Source organism: Salminus brasiliensis, chromosome 9, assembly GCF_030463535.1.
Source record: "Salminus brasiliensis chromosome 9, fSalBra1.hap2, whole genome shotgun sequence".
Taxonomy (NCBI): domain Eukaryota; kingdom Metazoa; phylum Chordata; class Actinopteri; order Characiformes; family Bryconidae; genus Salminus; species Salminus brasiliensis.
The window spans coordinates 25070355-25093510 of NC_132886.1; the positions used below are offsets into that span (position 1 = coordinate 25070355).

General features: G+C 40.5%; 1 protein-coding gene across 2 annotated transcripts in view; it reads right to left on the reverse strand.

Moving 5' to 3' along the window:
• The window catches only part of ank2b (ankyrin 2b, neuronal), a 207950-nt gene that overhangs the window by 138189 nt on the left and 46605 nt on the right, over window positions 1–23156 (reverse strand). The window contains exon 1 of one of the 2 annotated variants that reach the window (XM_072687957.1): window positions 19190–19423. The exons of the other annotated variant lie outside the window; for it this stretch is intronic. Coding sequence (XP_072544058.1) covers window positions 19190–19276 — 87 coding nt within the window. The 5' untranslated portion in view covers window positions 19277–19423. Of the gene's footprint in view, window positions 1–19189; window positions 19424–23156 lie in introns of those variants that run through there. 2 annotated transcript variants of the gene reach the window in all.

A 23156-nucleotide genomic window follows, 5' to 3' on the forward strand; every position in this document is an offset into this window, starting at 1 on the left:
AATTTATATAAATAATGGTTCTACTGTATTCAAAAGTAATATCTCAGATATGACAACAACAGAATGGGGTCAATCAAACTATACTATGTAATAGAGATGAATCCAATGCCTAACTTCATCACTGTATTAAAGTAATATCAGTCTAAATTGCAGTAATAAGGATGTGTGTGATGTGCGATACCTCAGCCATCATTAATTTATGTGAAAAGCAGCCTGAGGTTTTTCACAGATGTAGATAACAAGGCAATATTTTAATGAGCTTCCTAATTACTGTTCATTTCTTTATTTCTGATCTGCACCTACCGACGCTCAGCTCGGAGGGATTACAGAGCAGACTGGTTAAGGAGAGAAGAGAGGACGTAACGGACGGGTGAAATATAATGGCATTTCATTTCACTTATTCCCAAGATTCCCGGGTTTGAATATTGATTTATATCCTCTTATATTCTGTCAATCCAATAGTCCTCCTGCCCTGTGAGAGACAGTTTAACAGTGCAGGAGGAGCGGTGCCTCGAGGCATGTTTAGCATAGACGTTTCCCTGTCTGCTCGGTATACTGATAAAGGCTCTGTCTCTAGGGCAAATGAAACAGCCACATATACACACCTCATACCCCCACATTTATGAACAGAGGAGAACGACGGTAGTGATGGTAGGAGGTGATGTAAAAAGTTCAGGGTGGAGAATGAGCTTCAGTGTTTCTTTACAGGATTAAAATTTTTGTTTAATAAATAGGTTTGACAAAGCTGTGGCACAGTGGTGCAGGAGAGAGTGCATGTACCGCACAGCTCCAGAGGCATGGGGTCTGATCCCTGCCTTGCTCTGATCTCTGTTGGCTAAAATGGCCCCTAGGCGTGAGGGTGTGAGTGAATTGACTAGCACCCTCTCTAGAGTGTACTGTGCTCAATGATTCCGGGAAAGCGATCAGAAGATGGGCGGGCGGGCGGATGGATGGATTGATGGGTGGATGGAGTTTGACACGGTATGTAAACAGTAAATCAGGTTGATGGTGGTTTTCGTCTCTTGACACAATCCTTCAAGACACGCCCCTCAATCAACAAGGCACTGGTAAAGAAAGCAGATGGAGAATTCTGCACCGTGTGCAATTCACACAGGACAATGTGTGTTGCTGTTGCTTTGCACATGTGGAGGATGCAGATAAGTAGAAGTTAAACTTTCCGAAAGGGAATGTTACCGGATACAGATGTTTACATGGCTATTATTCTTTTATTTTACAAATTATTTAAAGAATTTGATTTCGGAATGACCTTAATCAGACTAGCCTATTTTGACTGAGGTTTAGACATAGACGCATTTTATTCTGATTGAGCTATTAGTCGCATTGTTAACGAATTATCAGGCCGCATGAAAACGTGGCTGGTGTCAATGATACAATATGGGGAGATGAAAGCTGGAAATCAGAATGCACAGTGACAGACTGCAGGTCTGACTGTGCTGTTTGAGGAATGGGATCTTCATCTGTTTCTAGGGATCAAATGATTGCTTTGGCACCGAGGGAGGCGCCATCAAAAGAAATATCAAACATCAACATCAATGCCACTTTCCAGGCACCCAGGCCAGTTCAGAATGTCTCTCCCTCTCCCGCTTACAAAGAACTACAAAGAAACACACACACATACATATTCTCCATGCTTTAGCTTTAGTGTAATATTCAAAAGGCATATGGCAATATGTTATTAGTACACTGCACTTATTCAAACCTTACCTTACCTTACCTCAATTCTGTAGCATTCTGAGACACAATATTATACAATATTACCTCTGCTTCGCGTTACGCAAGATCATCTGTCCTGAAAAGTATTAATACATAGCACAGAACTTCAATGCATGCCATATTGCAGAACTGCTGTGGTTCCCTCAGCAGGGCTGGGCCAAAATTCTAAAGGCCAAAAATTCAGCACAGTTTGGTGACTTCCCTGCTGTAGCAGGCCAACTATAGCTGACCGTAAACAGTTCAGTTGAATCAGGAATCAGCAATTTCCCAGAGCAGTCTAGATTACCCTAGCCAAGCTGTTAATAGCATAACAAGAACTTTGTAATTATTCATAAGTCTTACCAGATAGTGCAGCAATCCTCTCTGGGTCCTCTTAGTGTCCACTCGGCACAATGTACAGTAAGCTAACTGAGGAGACTGAGGCTGGGTTAGATTTTAGCCTAGCACGGTGGTTTTACAGCTCTGTTTTGCTTATGCTGGATTTTCTTTTGAAGAAGGACAACTATGCAAAGGCTACATACAGGCTTCTATTATAAACTGTGCAGGAATCCGGCCCTCCAGGAATGCTACAATAGACTGTTTTTAAGACTTTATGCAGTGTCATGAAAAAGTGACTCACCATATTGCTAAACTTGAAAGCAGGCTTTAAGATTCACAGAACACTGATAGAAATATCCCAAAAGCACTCTTGTGTTATCAACACACCCTCAGATTGTCAGCAGGGGGGTCAGAGAATAATTGTTCCATCTTATAAGTCCAACAATACCACTCCATCTCTGCTAAACCAACTGAATTCGTAGATGTGATATACAATATAAGGTTCCAGCATTCACGTTCATATTCAAATGTTAATATATTAAATGCCTGACTGATCTGGGTAGGAAAACTAGGACTGGGGGACTAGATTATTCTATAGGTCAGACTGGTTTTGCTTTCAAAAGCAAATCAGGTGATATTTTTGTTAGAAGAAGCACTTAGTCACTCAAAATTGTCGTTCTAAAACAGCTGTTGGAGATTATAAGCTAGCAGTCAGCAAGCATCTGCTGGTCGATTCAATTGTAGTGTTTGTTTCCTCAGTTTAGCCCTTTAACGCAATTGTGGGCCCTATTACAAGGCTACCACTGGGAGGCCTAAAGAGCACCACACCTTTTCAAACTGCTATTAACATTTCTGGAAAGCTGAAAGCTAAGGAAGGAGGAGAATGCTAACCAGAATTCGGAGGATAACACTAACTGTCAGTTCTCCTACATCAGCGAACAAACCTCTCCCGCTCTGGCTAGCATCACACTGAGAAACAGGGAGAGAGGGTGGGACAGTTTAGTAGTCCTGGACTACTCACAGTCTCCAGATATTAGGGCTAACACCTAGACAGTTGGGCCACTTCAGAGCCCAACATCAGAACTACACCCTTTCACACTGTACATGTAGTCTCTCCTGGTTGCGAACCGAGACCCTTGGAAAGCAGCATCAAGCACTGCTTGACCTGGATTAGCCTGAACTGAAACATCATTAAACAACAGGTGCCACATGTAATACCATGAACAGCACAGCACATAGCCAGACTACCATTACTGAGGAAGCTCTGGATTCAGTCAATTATAGAAACTCATGATAATTCTGTCTCAAATTAAGACAGTCAGGCAGTCAAACAAAAACTAGGTTTTGCTAGGTACAATATATGCATATATGCATATTGTATTGTGTTTATGGTCATATACACCATTAGTTACACTGCAAAACACCAGATCACCAAATGGTTCGGCTACTTCTGACAACGCATGTTTAGTTACAGCAATTTCTCCACAGTGTTTCTGGTAACAGGAGTTTTTGGCATGGTTGTAGACATTTTGACTTAATCCGGACCTAAATTTAGAGCAGAACTGTAGACAACTCAATCTCAGCTGCAGTTCTGTCTGAGACTGCTGTGCTCCAGGGCTCCAGCACTGCTTCCAAACCTTCTTTCCACAGTGTCATAAAAACGACAGAGAGGGAGTTATATGTGGAAAAGGAGCAGAACAAGCAGAGAATAGTGTTATTGTGAGCTGAAATCCAATTTCAATGCCTCTAAATCATGATATGAACGAGCATTAAACTTCCATTGGATATCAGTTTGAGAGAACCACAGCTTCAGACAGTTTCAGCCCATGTTTCATTGTTCAGCCCTCATACTTCTCAATAAAGGATTTCTTACTGTGAACAAGGCTGCACAATTTAGTGCCCCACAGCAGTAAGTCAGCCTGATGAATGCCTCCACATCCACACAAACACACACATACACACACATCCGCAGACACAGAGAATTTATTCTCTGTGCCTGGCTTCATCATATGTCAGTTTAACGACTATAGTTTGCCTCTGTGTTGGAATCGATTCAACGACACTGACCTGAAAGCATCAAGAGCAACTACAGAAATCCTTCACTGAAAGCCAGCGATACCCAGCTGGCCACAAACATCAATAGATATTGTTATCTGGTTGAATGTAGGTCGTGACGTCGGGTAACCAACATTCAACATCAGGACAACGTCTAATGTCAACTTCAATTGGACGTGGAATACGGACAACAGCTGCCCTTCCTACTTGATCAGTTTTATAAAAATCCAATGTCTTCCAAATGTTACATTCCAACATTAAACTGATGTGAAATAGCAACATGGCAGCAGCATGGTGAGCAAACTCAACATTTTTATAATGTTAACATCCACATAATGTGAAATTCTAATGGTGTTAGACATTGGCATGTTGGTGGTTGTATGTCATGGCATTAAGTAACCAAAATTCAATGTCTGTCTAACGTTGGAGGTTGACGTCAACCCAATGTTGTTTTTTTCTAGATATAGGACTTTGATTTGTAAAACGTTGGGTTTTCAATTTTAGACAAAATTCAACATTTGTTCAACATCTTTCAGAGGTCAAACAGACGTCCAGTGCATACTGGGTAATGACAGAGCCATTTATATTTGATATATAAGATAATCATCTGTGCAAAATGGCTGTGTGTGTTTTTGTGTGTGTGCCAGTTCTCTAACAAACTTCCTACTCTGGCTGGCATTCACTGAGAAATAATGAGAGAGGGTGGGACACTTTGGTAGTCCTGGACTCCTGGCTACAAATGGGTGTGGCAATGTCAGGAATCAACCTCACTCATATTGGGGCCAACACATAGACAGCTGGGCCACTTTAGAGCCCATGCAGTGTCTCCTGGTTGTCTCTAAAACTTTGGGTTTTGATGTCAACCCAATTTTCCTTTTTTAACCGACATTCAACATCTTTCTGAGCTCAAATAGACGTCTGATCTATTTAAAAGATAATCAATAGTGCAAAAAGGTTGTGTGCGTTTAACATTTTGCACACTCTGCTGTACTGTACATACACTGAAACCTGGCTTCCAGTGCGAAGAACAAAAGAAGAAGAAGACTCTCACTCACAATTTCAAGCTACAGCACAACAGACCCTTGGGGGGGAAGGCGGCAAATTATTCTGAACTCGTTCCAGTTTGCAATAATTTGCTTTCTACTTCATGGCCCTTTTTGTAATTAATTTGGAAGCCCAATTTTTTGGAACGCTAAAGTCTTGAGATGACAGAAGTGATAAAAAGAGCTATAAATAGCCAGGCGGAGAGAGATGCTTTCATATTCTCTCCAGCAACAGGAGCTTTTTGGCTCCAGCCGGAGCGCTCCGGAATGCGGGGAGAGACCGGGAGCCACAGGTACCATGGAAACAAGATGTAGTGAAGCAAAAGCTTGAGGATAGAGTGATTTTCAGAACCTAAAGTAGGGGGAAATGGGCCATTGTTGGCTACACTGTATACCTACTCATTCATACAATCTATCCATTTAATTAACCAATCGTGTGGCAGCAGTGCAATGTGTAACAGAATGCAGATACAGGCCTGCAGCCTCAGGTTCACATCAACCATCAGAATGGGGAAAAAAGCACAGAAGAAAATGCTTTGTTGACGAGAGAGGTCAACAGGAATGGTCCGACTGGCCAGAGCCTTCAGGAAGGCTATAGAAACTCAGACAACCATTCTGTACAATTGTGGCGAGCAGAAAAGCATCTCATAAAGCTCAACACGTCAAACCCTGAGGTGGATGAGCTACAGCAGCAGAAGAGCCCATAAGGTTCCACTTCTGTCAGTTAAGAACACAAAGCTGAGGCTGCAGTGAGCACCAAGCTCACCAAAACTGGACATTTAAAGATGGGAAAAATTAACCTGTTCTGATGAATCTCAGTTTCTGCTGAGACACCCAGATGGTAGGGTTTGGGGCTAACAGCATGAATCCATAGACCCAGCCTGCCTTGTGTCAACAGTCCAGGCTGGTAGAGGTGGTGTAAGTCACTGTAAATCAGCACTTGAATGCTACAGCCTTATAGTGTATTGTTTCTGATTATGTGCATCCTTTCATGACCACAATCGATCCATCTCCTAATGGCTACTTCCAGCATAATAATGCACCACGGACCATAATGTCAAAGGATTGCTTCCAACATCTTGTGGATTCCATGCCACAAAGACTTAAAGCTGTTTGAGAGCAAAGGGAGGGCTTCCCTGCATTAGTGTAGTTCCTAAGAAAGTGCTTCAAATCCCTAACAAAGAGCAGCCAATCAGAACAGCACCCATTTACATACAGTATATCATCCTGCTTTTGTTGGAGTAACTGTCTCTACTGTCCAGGGAAGGCTTTCTACTAGATTTTGGAGCATTGCTGTGAAGATTTGACTGTATTCAGCGAAAAAAAACAGTGAGTGAGCTAAAAATGTTGGATGATCACCACCCCAACACCATCTCCAACTCATCCCTGGATGCACAAGTACTGGATGGAGGACCATCATTACAGAGAATGTGATTCCACTGCTCCACAACTCAATGCTCAGGGACTTTACACCCCCTCCGGCCCACACCTTGCATTAGGCACGGTACCAAAAGGTTCATGCTTATCTGCATGATATGAGAGTCCTATTCTATTGGCAGCACTTCTCTACAGGGACTAGACAAGCTGTGTGTGTGTGTGTGCATCTGCACATCTGTGTCAGCAGTAGGTGTAACCTAAAGTAGATGAATACATTCATTAGCAGGGGTGTCCACAAACATTTGAACATATGGTGTACACACTGTGGCATTCAGAAATCGGATAGAAAAGACTACCACATGATGTGACTTAGTAATAGCAATATGTCAAGAGACTGATCACTGCTACAACCTTGGACAGCTCTTCAAAAGCAGGTCTGAATGACACCAATTCATTTGTCTTTTCCAGCGGATCATCTCTTCACCTGGTGATTAGGGGTTCCAATTGATTAGCAAAGCCTTAAATGTGCCCCATACGTACACCATCCCCCAAGACATCAGGGATAAATACTTCCATCAATAATTAATTCTTTACTGTCACTCTGTACTGAGCGCAGTAGGGGGAAGTGGAGGCCTAGCAAGAGCTTTCCATTATTTTATCCACATGTATTTGTTTACATTCATGTTCCAAATAACAGAAAATGACACATTAAAAAAAGACAAACTGTAAAATGTCAATAAAACTATCAAATACAAAATGTGTAAATAAATACCTTCATGGTTGACGGCAAAAATTCTGATAGTATGTTTTCATTCATTATTCATGACCATTTATGCTAATGCATTACTATTTGTCTGCTATAATTTACACAAATCCCCAACAGTGTTACAAGAAATGTCAGAGCTCTACTAGCTATACTGTACTCTACTACACTCTACTTTACTCAACTGTACTATACTACGCTATGCTATACTATATGCTAAATGTCATTAATTGCATGAACTTAAAGAGCATATAGCCTACATTTAATATATTCTTTTTCCTACATTTATGTGTGTTTATGTACCAGGAACTGTCAAAATGCATTGCTCATGCTCTTCCAACCTTTATCTATTAGAATTAAATGCCTTGCTGACATATGTAAAGGATCACTGTTTTGGTGGGCTGCCCTGTATTGTACCTCATTCAGAGAGCAATCCAGGCTAAAACAATCCAGGCTAACCCTAATCCTCTAACTTCAGAGTAAATGAGCAGAGCTACAGTTACAAGAAAAAGTAAGCGAACCCTTAATAATTACTTGGATTTCTGCCTTCATTACTAATGAATTGTGGTCTGATCATAACAATTAAATCACAATTAAAGATAATTATAGTAACATTTACAGTGCAGGCTAGAAAAGTAAGTGAACCTTTAATAAACTGTATTACCTGCAGACCTCCTTTAGCAACGATCACCTCCACTAAATGTTTCATGTAGCTGCAAATGTAAAAGTTCTGTGGCAGAATTCTGGACCAATTCGGTCCAGGAAATGTGTTTGGGTTCATCAATATTTCTGGAAGGCCTTGAATGCCTCACCCGCTATAGGAAAGAATTACAGTACATTGTTTTGTGTGTGTTATTAGTCAGATTGTGTTTGTCTACATCTATTTAAGATAAATATATATATCAGAATATTAGAAAAGCAATAAATCTAGGTTCTTCCAAAGGATTCACTTACTTTTTCTAGCCTGCACTGTGGATGTTTTATTTAAAGTGCCCAAGAAAAGACATCAACAGTAACCTTTTGTATGTGATTAGTTGAGGCAGATTGTGTTTGTCTATAATTATAACTTTAATAATGATGAGACCATATTTTATTAGTAATCAATGCAGAAATCCAGGTAATTCAAAGTTCACTTGCATTTTTACTGTTGTAGACCGAAAAGGTGGATATGTGTAAATGTGGTGGCATTGAATTCAAAATTGTTTCCATCCTTTAATTTACACACTTCATCAAACTAAATATGTGTTTTGCTTTGAAATTAAAATGATAGAATTACACATTTAGTTTTACTGAGTTACATAACAATCTTCCATTTGTTGTAATGTGGCAAAAAATGACAAAGCCGTGGCAAAAATTAAAAGCCTTTACACACAATACTATTCGGCAAATTTGCACCCTAATAAAGTATCTCCTTCTACGTACAAACCCCTAAGGCTTGAACAATTAACACTGTTATATGCGACTACATCTGAGCCCCGGCATCCACCATAAATCTCAGAGCCAGCAGTCGGCGTGATGGGGTATTAGTGTATTAATAGCCCTCATATAATGTTTGTTATTAAGAAAAACACGTCTGATAGAGGGCCTCTATAAAAACACTGCTGGCCTACTTTGCGTCAGATGGTCAGGCAGGTTCCCCATCAGTGGGTGCTTTATGAAGCGTTGGTGGATTTATGGTGTTACATTAGGTGACTTCCCTCTTTTAAAAATTACCAGACAAGGGTTCCTCTGTAGTCGCCCGACACTGCTGATCCCAACAGTCCCAATCTTTCCCTTATATCTGTCGCTATTTCTCTCCCTTCAGACAAAGGCATCGTTCTCCACAGATATGAGCAGAGCATAAAACAGGGTGGGGCATATCTCTCTCTCTCTCTCTCTCTCTCTCTCTCTCTGCCTCTCTCGCTCTCGCCCGCTGCTTCACATTTGGCCTGGATTCCAAATTAGACAAATGCCCTCCTCCACCCAGCTCACATACGATCATAAACAGACATGATCGATATCTCTCGCCCTCACTTTCTCTCCAAGCCTCTCCTCCTTTATTGTCTCCAGTCTTCTGCCCCCATTCCTCCATTCCTCCGTCATGTGCTGGCTTATGGACCTACCCTCAAAGAGCCGGTTGCCTAGGTTACGGGCCCCACCCTGTCTAACTGAGAGAAAAAAGCACAGGGGTACCTCAAGACATTTGAGTGTGTCTACACACAAAAAAGTAGCCAACCAAGACTTTGGTCAAGGCAAAAACCTCATATGTCCAAAAGGTCATTAAATGAATTCAATGTAAAAGGATCTTATTCTGAAGAGCTTGTGTTGGTCTACTAACCATGATATAAAGAATAACTGCCAGATTCACATTATGCCAACTGCAAAATTGAGAATACAAGGTTTTTGGGTGACAGTGACGATCTGGCGATTAGAATCTAGAACATCTAAAACAGTTAGAAATGCTGTTTTGTGGAAGATGGAGCATGCTGTAAATAACAGTTAAGGCATGGCCATTGAAACAAGGTCCTCAAGCCCAGATCTATGTTGTGACAGATGTCACCAAGCATATTTTCTGCACAGATATGTAACATTTTCACAACGCTGAGTGAACATAATGCCAGCGTTGGACCCCAGCTGGGAGGTGATGTCTCATGGGCAGCAGGATCTTAGAATTTTTTCTTTTTTTTTTTTCTTTTTTTTTTTACTGTCCTTTGTTGCCGTGGCAACACTGAGTGTCATCGGCATTCCCCATCTGCGTCGTTATTTGCCTTCCAGGAGACGCCCTAAGCCTCAGGAAGACTACGCCGAGATGGGGTCAACAGAGCACCGCCGATAAACAAGCGTCACATCTTTCACAGTCAAGCTCCGCCACCAACGACAATCTATCCTTCAACCGTGCTTTTGCCTCCATTCGAAAACACATTGTGCAAACACTTTATTAGAAATGGACCAATAGAAATGATCTGTTATTATTCGAATGTTACTTCTGCTTTCTGAAAGCCTCCTTTTAACGCCTTGCATCATTGGGAATGCGTCTTTAATCTTCAGTGCTTGAGCTTTGCCGTGCTTTACTGAAATTAGAGCTCTTAAGCTTGCTAGGGGAAGCAGCCTTTAGGCACACACACACAAAAAACATTCATCTAACTAGATCCTGAGAGTCAAGCTGGGAGCTGTGACTAGCAAAACCCACGCTAAAAGATCATAGGTAGGCTTTGAGGAAAGTACGGCACAGAAGAAAAAAAAGTCACAGTGGGATCAGATCCTTCCACTGAGCCAAAAAATTGGACCACATGCATGGAAATAGCACTTCAATGAAGCCATGCTTCTTTTTTCCTTTTTGGCTGAATCATGTCATTGTTGCTAAGCTTGGAGCCTAAAGGACATCACCTACGGTTTCAAACAATACAGGGACTGACAACCAGAACAGGACAGAACAAGCCAATGCTGATGTGCCGTTCTAGCCATTCATGAACAGCTGTGACTGTGCAGTACAAAGCTACTGAACTATGTAACTATGCAAGAGTCCATAAAAGCTCAAGTAGACAAGAAAGACAAATAAGCCATAGCTTAAAGGAATAGTTTGGCTTGAATTGACCCGATTTATCACGTACCCCAGTTGCAGTCAATCAGCTGAAGCCTTAGGTAAACTGCAGGACTTTTAAAGTAGCAGAGTTTTGCAAATTTTTATAGTAACACACTAAACAACTTGGGATCATTCAATACACAACTTCAACCTGTTGTTGGACCGAATCAGACACGCCCAAAAACATGTGTGCTGCAGTATCAGACATGCACTGGTGCTAGAATGTAGCTGCTGTAGCATTTATGGTAGAACATACATTTAAAATGAGAAACTGCCTAATAACTGCTTAAAAACTGTGCTTCACATGCTTACTTTTCATTGGCTATTGACGGGATCCATTCGGATTGAGTCACGACCGGGAAAATTCTCTCCCCAACGGTCAACTCTGACTGACGGAAAATCTGTAGACTAGAGCCAACCAGTATAGACTGAATCAGGGCTAAAATCCGGGTAAAGATTGTAGTGTAACTTCGACTTTGGTATTTGAAACACAGTACTTTAGTTAAGAATAGGAGATGCTAGGCTACTCTTGCTAATAAACACTGGACTTTGACTGTCACCAATCTCGTCTCCATAAATATATTTTTTACACTCTCTACACCCTCTCAACACAGGCTAAGACATTATGTAGTAATGCATTTCAATTAGAATTCATGTTTAAATGAGGTGTATCCAGGCTGTTTCACTAAATCAAATTTATATAGGTTTTTGATAATTCATTGAGATAAAAAAAGATAATAAACAGAATATGGAGCCTGTATTAATGGAGATGAGAACAGTGACAGCTAGTTTTAAACACAGCTTTACTGTTGTAATCCAGTCTGACTTCTGTCAGAAAATAAAAGCATAAAAGGCTGGAAAACAACAGCTACTGTGTGAATGACAGTCATTGGCAGAAAGGTTTCTCCAGGTTTTTCTTAATTTTAGTAGTTTTTCTAGTTTTAGTAAAATAAAATTAAATAAAAATTCAATTAAAAATAAACTTAAATATTTGCGATTGACTTGACAGACTTTTAACCACTTCTATATCATATAAGTAAAGTAATATTATTACACCATCTAGGTGTGGAAAAATACATATGACAGAATGGCAAACAGTGGCATCAATATCATCCATTAAGCTCATGCAATTTTTTTGCCAACATATAAATCTTGGAAGATTTTCAAATGTAAAAACTATTCTAGACTTTCTTTCACATTTGGTTTTGAACTTTGGAGGTTTTTCAAACTTTACTTACACAAAATAAAAAACATCTTTTAAGAACCATTGATAGAAAGGTTCCTTGGGCAAGGGTTCTATCTAGTAACATCAACATCTTCCGTATTCTGAGCTTTTCTAACTATCTGGAATTGATGAGTAACAGGACTGCGGTGCTCTGCGTCATGAGGTTTAGGAGCTAAGCTGAACAAGTTATCCTAACACAAATTAAATCGGACACCTCAGCGGCCCAGTAATTCCGCAGTGACGATCGATGCCTCTTCTCCAGTTAGGGTCAACCATCATTGGAGTCTGCCAACTCTCTCTTTCTCTCTCTCTCTGGAACCCTCCCAATAAAAAGCTGAAAGAAACAAACTGTGAAATGAAACAAATCTATGATCATATTATATGATAATAGTTAGAGGGTTCCACTTCTCTCTTTTATTTTCTTTTTTTTTTTTTGGGGGGGGGGGGGGGGCAATTCTCAAGTATTTCCCTTTTACCGGTTTGCTCATTTCCATGTTTTTACAACAGTTTTGTCGAGGCAAGACTGAGAGCAGAGAAACCTCCAGAATTTTGGCTGTAAATAATCTGTAAATAATATTGTTTTTTCTCAGAGTTTTTTACTTCTATTATTTATATTGTGTATATATATATATATATATATATATATATATATATATATATATATATACGGTTTGCATCTCAGTATCTTGCTTCTGGGAGTTATAAAGGATTATCTTATCTTACTCCAGGAAGAGTAGTTAGTTTCACCTAACTATATATCACTCAACTACACTATAACTCTAACTTTAAAGAGTCTAAAGGCAGAGCCAGACCTGCCTACTCGTTTGGTAGACCTGCCGCCTTCTCCCAGACCAAGCGTGTCTGAGAGCTCCTTCACTGAGCTTACAGCGCAGAAGCAAAGCAGGTTTTGCCCTAGATACTAGTTTGTCCGGTAGGTGCAATTTTTTAACAGTAAAAGTGCAGCTCATGTAAGCTCCACTACAACTCAGCTACTTCATGTAATAAACAGAAACGGCATATTGCATGTCCAGCCAAGGCTGTCAATCACTTCATTCCTGAGTGTAACTCCGCCTTCAAATGATAAAGCAGATAATGTGTTAAAAACTGATTTCTGGGTGGAAATGAAAAAGGTGCCAATACTAGCACAGAAACGGTTGGAATTTGACAATGGAGATACAGCAGAGGAGCTAGAGCTATGGTTGCTTCACTTTGAGAGACAGAGCATTGACCATGTTTCTACAGTCATTGAAAGAGGATAAATGTGTGCGAACCTGAACCGCCTTTGCCTCCGATGTTTATAGAGTTTTTTGTTTTCATGTTTAATGGCTGTCTCAGTACTTCGGTACTTAGTTAACTGTTCCAGAAGTCACTACCTTCATACTGAAACCTCTGGAACAGTTGCAAAACCTGCAAAACACTATGGAACATTATGTTAAACATGAACTCACACTAGTTAGCAGAAAGCCTGTTTGTCATTAGAAGAAGTTTGGTAGCGAACTCCAGCCACTGTATGGACTTGTCCAGTTCCTCCAGCAGTTGATTTAATTTTTGAAGGACTGATTAGATAAACTAAGGGTTGGATAATATCCAAAAAAACTAGTACTAATGCTAATTTCCTCAAAGAGAACTTGATCTTTTGTTGTTTCCGAAAAAAGTGTGTGTTTTTCTCTCAGACGTTTCTCCAGCCAGAGGTGAAGGCACTCTGGAATTCCACTGTGTTCATCAGAATAGGAGCTCCTTCGTCAGCAACATCTTTATTACACTCCAGAGCATGTGCTGTTTTTGAGTGCTATACGCTTAAGTGCAAATCGTCCCCCTGAGGACAGGATGCTGTAGATAATGTAGATAACGCCAAGAAGCTACTCAGACTAGCCTATAGCTTGGTCATTAACCACACATGCCTTCAAAAAAAGTAGCTTAGAGTCTTTTGCAAGTTTCTGAAAGCATGAAACTTCTCAATTTCATCCAGCTGTTAGTTCACAATAATTCAGAGTGCTGTTCCATAGTTTAATAATAGGGGTTAAAACATGTTGCAATTAAAAGCCACGGTATATTGTCACAGAACCTAATCATAAGGATCAGGAATGAATAAAAATAAGAGTTTAGGACAGTCCTCAAATTTTTGAATCTGTGCTTTCTGTCATGCTCTCAGCTATTCTGTTTAAATTTATAATCAAAATCAAAATGATTTTTTACCCAGATTTGTCAGTTTTCATACTTGCTTCTCCTCGCGGGTGTTCAAACTATGTCAGAAAATATAAGTGCCAAGTTCATTTTAGACCTATTTATGAAATAAAACATTATTCAGTGAATTTATCATTTTTCAAAAAGACTTAAAGACGTTACACCGAGTCTCTACATTTCAAGGAGTGTTAATAATCTGTTTGTAATCTAGTTCTGGGTTTAATGAATGACGTAACAGGAGACTCCTAAGTAGAGGGCTGTGGTGCTTACAGTGCATGCTAATGCTGAATGATGGCGACTTCAGAATAAACAATGAAGTAACACTGAAACTTGTTTCAGTATCAGCCGATTTGAAGCCCCAACATGTGATCAGCCGATATGTCTGTAATTTAGCCGATCCTGAGAGCCGATCAGATCATATTCACAAGTTAAGGATTACAGTAGCTCTGCATAAGGCACCTCAGTCACAGGACACTGCAGTTCCTTGTCCACTGCTAGAGCCATTAGAGACAGTGCTCCGTCAGCTCTGAGTGTTCATCAGTCTTTTTTTTTTCTCAAACTCACATATTGGTAGAAGGTGTTAAACTAATGTGTCTCATGGAGGAAGCAGAGTAAATACTTTTAACACCACTAACTGGATACCCCTCTCAGGAGTACATCACTCAGTCCAGTACAGTGAGTATCACAGCAAAGCTAACAAACACTAACACTAACCCTTACAAAACAGCCAACAGACCACATTTAACCGCTATTTAAAGCACAGCGGGAACAGCTGAAAAGCTAAAGGAATCATAACCAAAGGGATGGAGTTTGTAGAGCTAGATAAACAGCTCCTTTTGGGTTGTGCTTCCACAGTGCAGTTCTGCTTATACGGGAATTTACAGCCTTCTCAGCTCTTGCTCAGATTGAAGCATTACCTGAAACACTACCTGAAGAAGCACTACCAATTTTGCCTGGAAAGGTTAATGTGACTTCTAGCCCTGCCCTTTATCTGCATTGGTATCGGTGATAGGTCAATTGAACTAAAAGAAGACTGGCAATCTGTATCGGCCTCAAAAACACTGATTGGTTCATTTCTAATATAGACATTTGTTAAGGTTTATTAACATGACATTTTATCAGAATTGACAAGTGCAGCAATTTACATAACAACTGACAGTTGCTCCTGTTTACTACAATTGGAATGGCCTAGAACTATGTCACAGCAATGTCAACTACATTACACGACACTACATCAAATATGTAACAGTGATTCCAGGTGTTTATACCAGTTCCAGTATTGGCATGGTATTCCAGTAATACCACTTCTAGTTATTTAATTCATCTTGTACAGTAGGACTGACATCAGATGCATTGAACTCAGGCCTTAAAGCTGTGCCTCCTGATCCTGGTCTCAAATTACGCCTGACATTTCCCTTCTCCTAACCAAAGGACGTCCAGTCAGCAGTGGCCTTTAGTAGAAGTGCAGTATGAGTATTTATATTTAGCCTGTGCAGTATGCTATATAACAATGAGTATGCAATATGTACAGTATGTGTACCCACAATTACTTGCAATCATATTTAGTGGTATTACAGCAAAAGTGGTGTCTCTCCAGTCTTCAACTGAATCTGGAATATACACCACCTACGCCATTCTCCACCACTCTAACTACATATAATCATACTGCCTGGGATATCACTGTGCACTATGATATAAACACCAGCTGATGGTCAATAAAGTGCCCTGAAAACACACATCTTGCAGACCCAAACCACTTAAAGACATGCTAATCTTCTGAATAACAGAACAAGTTCAAAGGATGTACTTATGTGTTTACTTTAGCGCTGTACAATTTATCTTCTGCAGTAGCACTATGCTATCCCCAGGGCTTGCAACATGTAAATAAGTCCTTGAACAAATCACTAAATGTTTTATTGTCCGCTGTGAGCCTCCTGATCAATTCTCATGTCCCAGGGGGATTCATGTGGGTGTTCGCATCAACCAAGGCAATCACATCCACCAGCAAGTGTAAATAATTTTGGTCAAACCATAATTCATTCTCTTGGCCAGTCTCTAATCACGTTATATTAAAGGTCCACCAATGTGGTCTTAATGTAATGCAAGGCATATCAAAGCATTATACATGTACTATAATATCTAGTCCATATCAGGGAGCCCCAATTTCCCACACAAAAAAATGACAGATATTACAAATAAGCCCCTAAATCAAGAGTAGTTATTAATAAGGGGATATATTAATATCACATACACACCTCCTCTAGATATGTGGAGCTATAAGTTTATAACATATATGAAATAATAAAATCTGTATATATAAACATGTATTATATCTGAAGCATTCATTGCATTCATACATGCTGGAATGTTAGACTTCTATGGGGATGAGGTGGGGTGGTGATCATCCAAACCTTTTGACCACACTAACAATCTTGTCCCTAAATGCTATTAAATCCTCACAACCTTTCTCTAAAATCTAGTAGAAAGACTTTCCTGGACAGTAGAGACAGTTACTCCAACAAAAGCAGGATAAAGTCTTTTTTTCTTGATTTTTGACGAAACAATGTAAGAGCAGGTGTCCCAATACTTTTGCCAAAATAGTGCAACTTTTAATAGAAGCCAGTGTAAATATACTTTTACTCCAAGGCATTTTGGAGCATTTCTGTTGCTCCGTTTGGATTCAGCTTACGTTGAAATGTGAAAAACGATCCAAACAAACACAAATGGAGATACAGTACAAGGTCATCCAAGAATGGACAGTGTCGATGTGGCGTTAATTGAAAGTTCCATTCCGGTTAGTCTAATTAAACCACAGAACGTCTTATATCACTATAATGATGCTTCAATCAATTCACTGAGACACCAACCCTGTACTGCACTGTCAGAACAGGTTCCTGTCCTGTTAAAGAGTAGCAGAACCCATGTCCACAGTCCTGCTTCACCCCCCGAGTGAGAAACAGCACTGCATCTCACCATCCCCTTCCTCATTAGTGCTGACCACAGAGAAACAGACCTCCAACCCTCTATTTTCTGCACTGATTAAACCCCAGTCATCCTGCCCCCAAGCTGGACGGGGGTGGGGGGGGGGGGGTTGGGGCTTATCAATAATTCAAACATTGATCTTTTACCCCCCCATTGCCTTCCTGAGTTCCACCATGAAAGCAAGCCAGGCTAGATAGCGCTAATTCAGCCTGAAGCCATTGTTTCTGCACAGTGGAGCTAAAATCTCACAGCACTGTTTACATACTGGCACCTTCATATCCTTATATATTACAATTTCTCTATATATATAATATAGCAGTTTATAATATAGCAGTTGATATTTGTATTACATGGTCATTTCATGATGAACAAATCAATAGAAAGACCCTACAATGACCTGAAATACAATGTCATTAAATTACAGCACATTTAGGTAAAAAAATTAAAACTGAAAGTCTCAATGAACAAAATGCTAATGTGTATCAGTTAATAATGCCATGCAGGCAAAGCACACTTTGAGAATTTGCCATCAATTCCATTCTGCAGTGCTTTATTTATGAGACTGTTGGCAATAAATCACATTTCAATCCACAATCAACTTTATGGGGTGAGTCTCTGGGGCTGCGCCCAAGAAAAGAAACACAGCTGTAGCTGATTTGGTTCAGGAGACACACTTACAGTCTTGTTATCCATGACAATGTCACTCGCAGAAACAAAGCGCTGAGCCAAAGTGTTCAGAAATGCATTGTTTTCCAATAATAACGGAAACACAATGCTAATTTTTATGGCTCTTCCAGGAGCAGTTCATCCACTCTGAGCTGAGGTGCAGGAGACACAACAATAACACATTCCCTCACTTCCCAACACGCCCACCTCAACGAAACACCCACACACACCAGTGCAAACACACTGACAAAATGAAATAAATAGAGGTTTATAGTGACACCAATTGACATATGTTGACTTTTTTTGGATAAAGTGTGCTTAGAGTGGAGGTGTACGATACACACACACACACACACAAAGAGAAGCGGACCCAGCCCATGTTCAGCACACCAGCCCACCAGCCACCTCCCTGAGGAACAAAGGTGCTTACAGCAATATGCCCTAACATAACAGATCCATGGCTGAATGTAACTCTATATAAATATATGTGTATATATATATATATATATATATATACATACAAATATATATATATTTGTAGCATATATAGAGATTATAAGTGTCTGTATGTATGACAGATTGGTTGGATCTCAACAGAGAAAGGCCTCATACATTATACAGCGACAGTAGCAGAGAGCAAGTCAATGGAGAACTCTCAGGTGGATATGTAGCAATAAACACAGAACAAATGGATCAGCACTTCTTCTGGACAAACCTCACTGCCTCACACACACACACACACACACACACTACACATTCACCACTGTAAAAAAAAAAAAAAAAAAAGGTAGCCCACAGTCACTGCATATTGATGCCCAAACAAGGTCCTCATTAAGGCAGACCCACTGGAAATAACAGCATCTGTGCACCAAGCCCTCAGATCCAGAGCTCTCTCTCTCTCACACACACACACACACACACACACACTCCACCTGCCCACCAACCAACCTCATGGGAGAGCATCAGGCAGCGCTGCCCAGAAACGAAGCTTCAACACCGGTAAACTCAGCTTCAACCACCTTCCTTAAAGCTCTTCCACAAACGCTAGTCAGGGAACATCTACGCTGGCAACAACAACAGCAACAACAGCAACATTCTCCAGCATTTCTGAGTGTGTAAGAAGCTTTGACAGATGGTTGAAATGATTCTTGCTAAAATCAATGCTCAGTAGATCTCCACAGATCTCAGGCTCGCAAGTTCTTCTAAAAGAAACTGTCCACAAATCTGTGGAAGCATCTCCTGGCAGGAGGTTTCTCCCAAGTCAAGAGGTGGTTGTTTACCTTTTTGGGTCTTCTCTTTCGTCCTCCAAGTCCATTGAGTCTGTCCATAGTCTCCATCCTCAGATGGGACTGGGTGTCTTCATTCATCGTCTTCTCCAAGAAGCACTCTCTAGTCTCTTTTTGTCTCCGTTTGAACTCTCACTCAGTAAGTCAGTAACATTCACCCCACCGTCCAGTGGAGCCCCTTCTCCTCGCTCTCCACTCTACAAGACTCTACTGATGCTGGCACTGAGAGGCGCGCAAAGAGCTGGAAAAGGGGGAGTGGTTGTGTGTGAGAGAGAGAGAGGGAGAGCGAGAGAAAGAGAGAGAGAGAGAGAGAGAGAGAGAGAGAGATAGAGAGAGAGAGAGGGCGCAAATGAGCGTGCAGGATTGAGAGTTGAGGGCGGGGAGGGGACGAGCACAATGTTGTTGCCATGGCAGCAGCTGCCACCAATGTTTATCTGGAAGCGCAACTGAGGCAGATATACACCAGCTCCCACCCATGCTGGGCGTGAGGATGTGTGGATCTGTTTGTTGCACATCTCTTCTGTTCCTTTCCAGCTACTACACAACCCTAAGCAGCAACAGGAGCTCGGAAATCAGGAGTGCTGAGGACAGCGATCCTTTTTCCATAGGCGTCCGGTCAATTGTTAGTAGTAAATATAATATTGCGGTCATCTAGTCAAGATGTACACCCTTAAAAAGGAAGGTGCCTCAACAAGGTTCTTGGCGAGATGCCGTAGAAGAACCACTTATGGTCCCATAAAGGTCTAAAGAGGCTTCACTTGATGTCAAGGTTCTTCACACTCACACATATTTATTATCTATCTATATTATATATATATATATATAATGTGTGTGTGTGTGTGTATAATATGTACACTGATAGCTATAACATTTAACCCCCTGCCGAATGTGTAGGTCCCCTTTTCATAGCCAAAATAGAGAGCAGCAGCAGATCATTCAAGCCCTGTAAGTTGTGAGGTAGGGCCTCCATGGATCGCATCAATGAGACTTAAGTGCTCATGATCCTTTCACAAGTTCACCAGATGTGCTTGCTTTGAGTACTTTTGGTAGATGCTGACCACAGCATACCAGGAACATTTAACAAGACCTGCCTGATGTTTTTGGAGATGTTCTGAACCAGTCGTCTAGTCATTCCAATCTGTCTCTGGTCTCTGGTCAAAGATGCAAAGATATATATATATAATACAATGTAATTGCAACAAGATAAACAATACGATTAATTTCTTTGCTCTTTATAGTTTTAATGTAAAGGTATATTTTAATGTAAAGGCTGATATATTTTGAGTATAAGCCTATATGGTCCTATTAAAAATACTGCAGAAAAGGCCTTCAGCTTCTTGTCAAACTGATGACTGACTTCACACTTCTTTTTCTAACAAAAAAAAACAACAATGATATTTCTCTGCACAGCGTGTAGTATGATCCTTTTGAATGCAGTTTCTCTGTGTTAAGGAATTGATTTTACAGCTTTAGCACTTTTACAGTCATGCTTGCCCTGTCCACTGCCAGCTTCAGCCACTTAACTGCCCCTGGACGTCCCCGGTGGAAACTGCTGCTACAGTAGTGCTTCAGAAAAACGACTAGCCCTCACTTCTTGAATAAAAGAGTGTGACATAAAATGTCAACAGCTTCAAAACTTACCGTTCACTCCACAGTCTATATATGGACAGCTGTTTTGAATATCACAGAACCAGCTGATTTATATATATACATATATCCTCCTATTTAGCCTACAGACACGCCCCCACAGAGTGTTTCAACCCAGTCTGCTTTTAGAATGAGGCACAATGCGAACAGCCAATCAGAACAAAGCTTAGTTAAATACATATTAGTCTTAAAGGGACAGTACACTGAAAAAAAAAATCACACAAACGAAATGTCCACACAGTGATATTACAAATTGTGGCTATGATCCTAGGGGAAAAATAAACAAGTAAAATGGCTCCTTTAAGACCTTGGATTATTTAGTTCACCACACACTCTCTCTCTCTCTCTCTCTCTTTCTCTCATCATTTTTATAAGCCAGTGTTCCAGAGGCTGAATCCTCTCTGCTCTTGTCCTTCATAGCCCCTACTGAACTCTCTCTGGCTCCTCCCCTGTCTTTCTCCCCCAGTGAAAGCTCAGTGAGTGCGGTGACCTCTGACCCTGCTCACAGCTCTATTCAAACCCATGGACGCTCATACAGCATCCTGTCTGAAAGGTCTGAGGTCACCCATGACCAAACACTAGAACAGGGCAGAAGATTCACGCCTTGTTTAATGAAAAGTCTTAATTAACCCACTCAGGACCCTATGTGGGGCCACATGTCAGCTTTTCACTTTTGTAACAAATTATCTTCACAGTTGTTCAGTTCCTGAATAACTCATAGTAGATATTAAGATTAATGACTGAATAATAATCCTTCAAGAGTTTCAACTCTGGCAACTCTGGTTTTCAAGGTAAAAAAACTGTGTCTGTGTTAATCAGAGCAGAAATGAACTGACATCAGGAGGCGGAGGACCTTCACACTATAAATATTTAATTGTGACAATCTGTATTCCTACAAACTAAGGATCACAAGTCCTGTACTTGATTAAAAATCCAGATATCCTTTTTAAAGTATTACTGGGTCTATTCATATTTTAATGTTTTCTATAGTAAGAAAATATAGAAAATGCTGTTGGGCAGTTAGACTGTTGGGCCGGCTGTCGGACTGACTCTATACCACGATGTAAAGGCACTTCAGGCCTGTGGCTGAGTGACTTTGCATCGCGACTCTTAGGCCTTAAGCTGAGTCCAGCTAAGCACTTCACGCCACAGTTCAGGGACTTTTCTCCTCTGCCTGCTGGGGAAGTGTTCATGTGTTTTGTAGCTGTTTTTGATTGATTGTTTGATTTCTATTGCTATTGTAAAGAGTCATTGGGCTTGAGAAAGGTGCTAAATGAATTAAATAGCAGGGGTGAGAATCTCTAGGCACCTCATGATTCAATGCAATTATGATTCAGAGAGCTGTGATGTAATGATAAAAGTCAAGTCAAGTCAGATTTATTTGTACAGCGCTTTTTATAACTGTTGTCGTCACAAAGCAGCTTTACATAATTAGTAATTAGTATTAGACAGAGCCAAAAAATAATAATAATAACGTAAGACATGAAGAATCAAAGACCCCCCAGTGAGCAAGCCAACGGCGACAGTGGCAAGGAAAAACTTCCTCAGAGCTGGAGGAAGAAACCTTGGGAGGAACCAAAACTCACAAGGGGGACCCATCCTCCTCTGGTCAGAGCTATTTAAACATTATTGATCAAAATTACCAAATCATCTATTCTGTTAAACTGCTCTAATCATAATCATATACTACATACATATACATATACATAATCATAATATACTTATCATGGTGTAGATAGTCAATAGTGGTGATATTAATAGTGGCAGATAGTTAAGAGTCCATTTAGGTTTTAACATGGTCATTAGACAGGTAGCAGTGGTAGGAGGGTTGTGCCGCTGGTCTGGTATGTGTGGTGGTGTGTGGGGGGCCTGATGGTCGGAGAAAACAGTCATCCATGCATTTAGATCTTTCTATACAGGATTTCTTTTCGATTTCACTGTGAGACTCTGCAGTTCCTCTGCATCTTGGTGCTTTTAAAGCAAAGCATTTGTAATGATCCATAATACATTTCCTCCCAGTATATTTTATTAAAAAAACAAATGGAAAAGATATGGAAGGTCAACTGGGCAACTTCCACTGGGCAACTTCAGTGTTTAATGAGAGGCTAGGTTTATCTTTCATAGTTTATCTTGCATCTTTCATAGTGATCTGCCGTTCCTCTGCTACAGTCTTTAGCAGTTCAGCCATAAATCCATCCGCATATGATTCATCCATTTGGTAATGCATCACGTTACAGCTATCCTACCTTTCTTCACTGGTTCCATGGTTTAGGTCTTGTTGTAAAATGTGGAGTTGGCTGTGTCAGTAAAATAT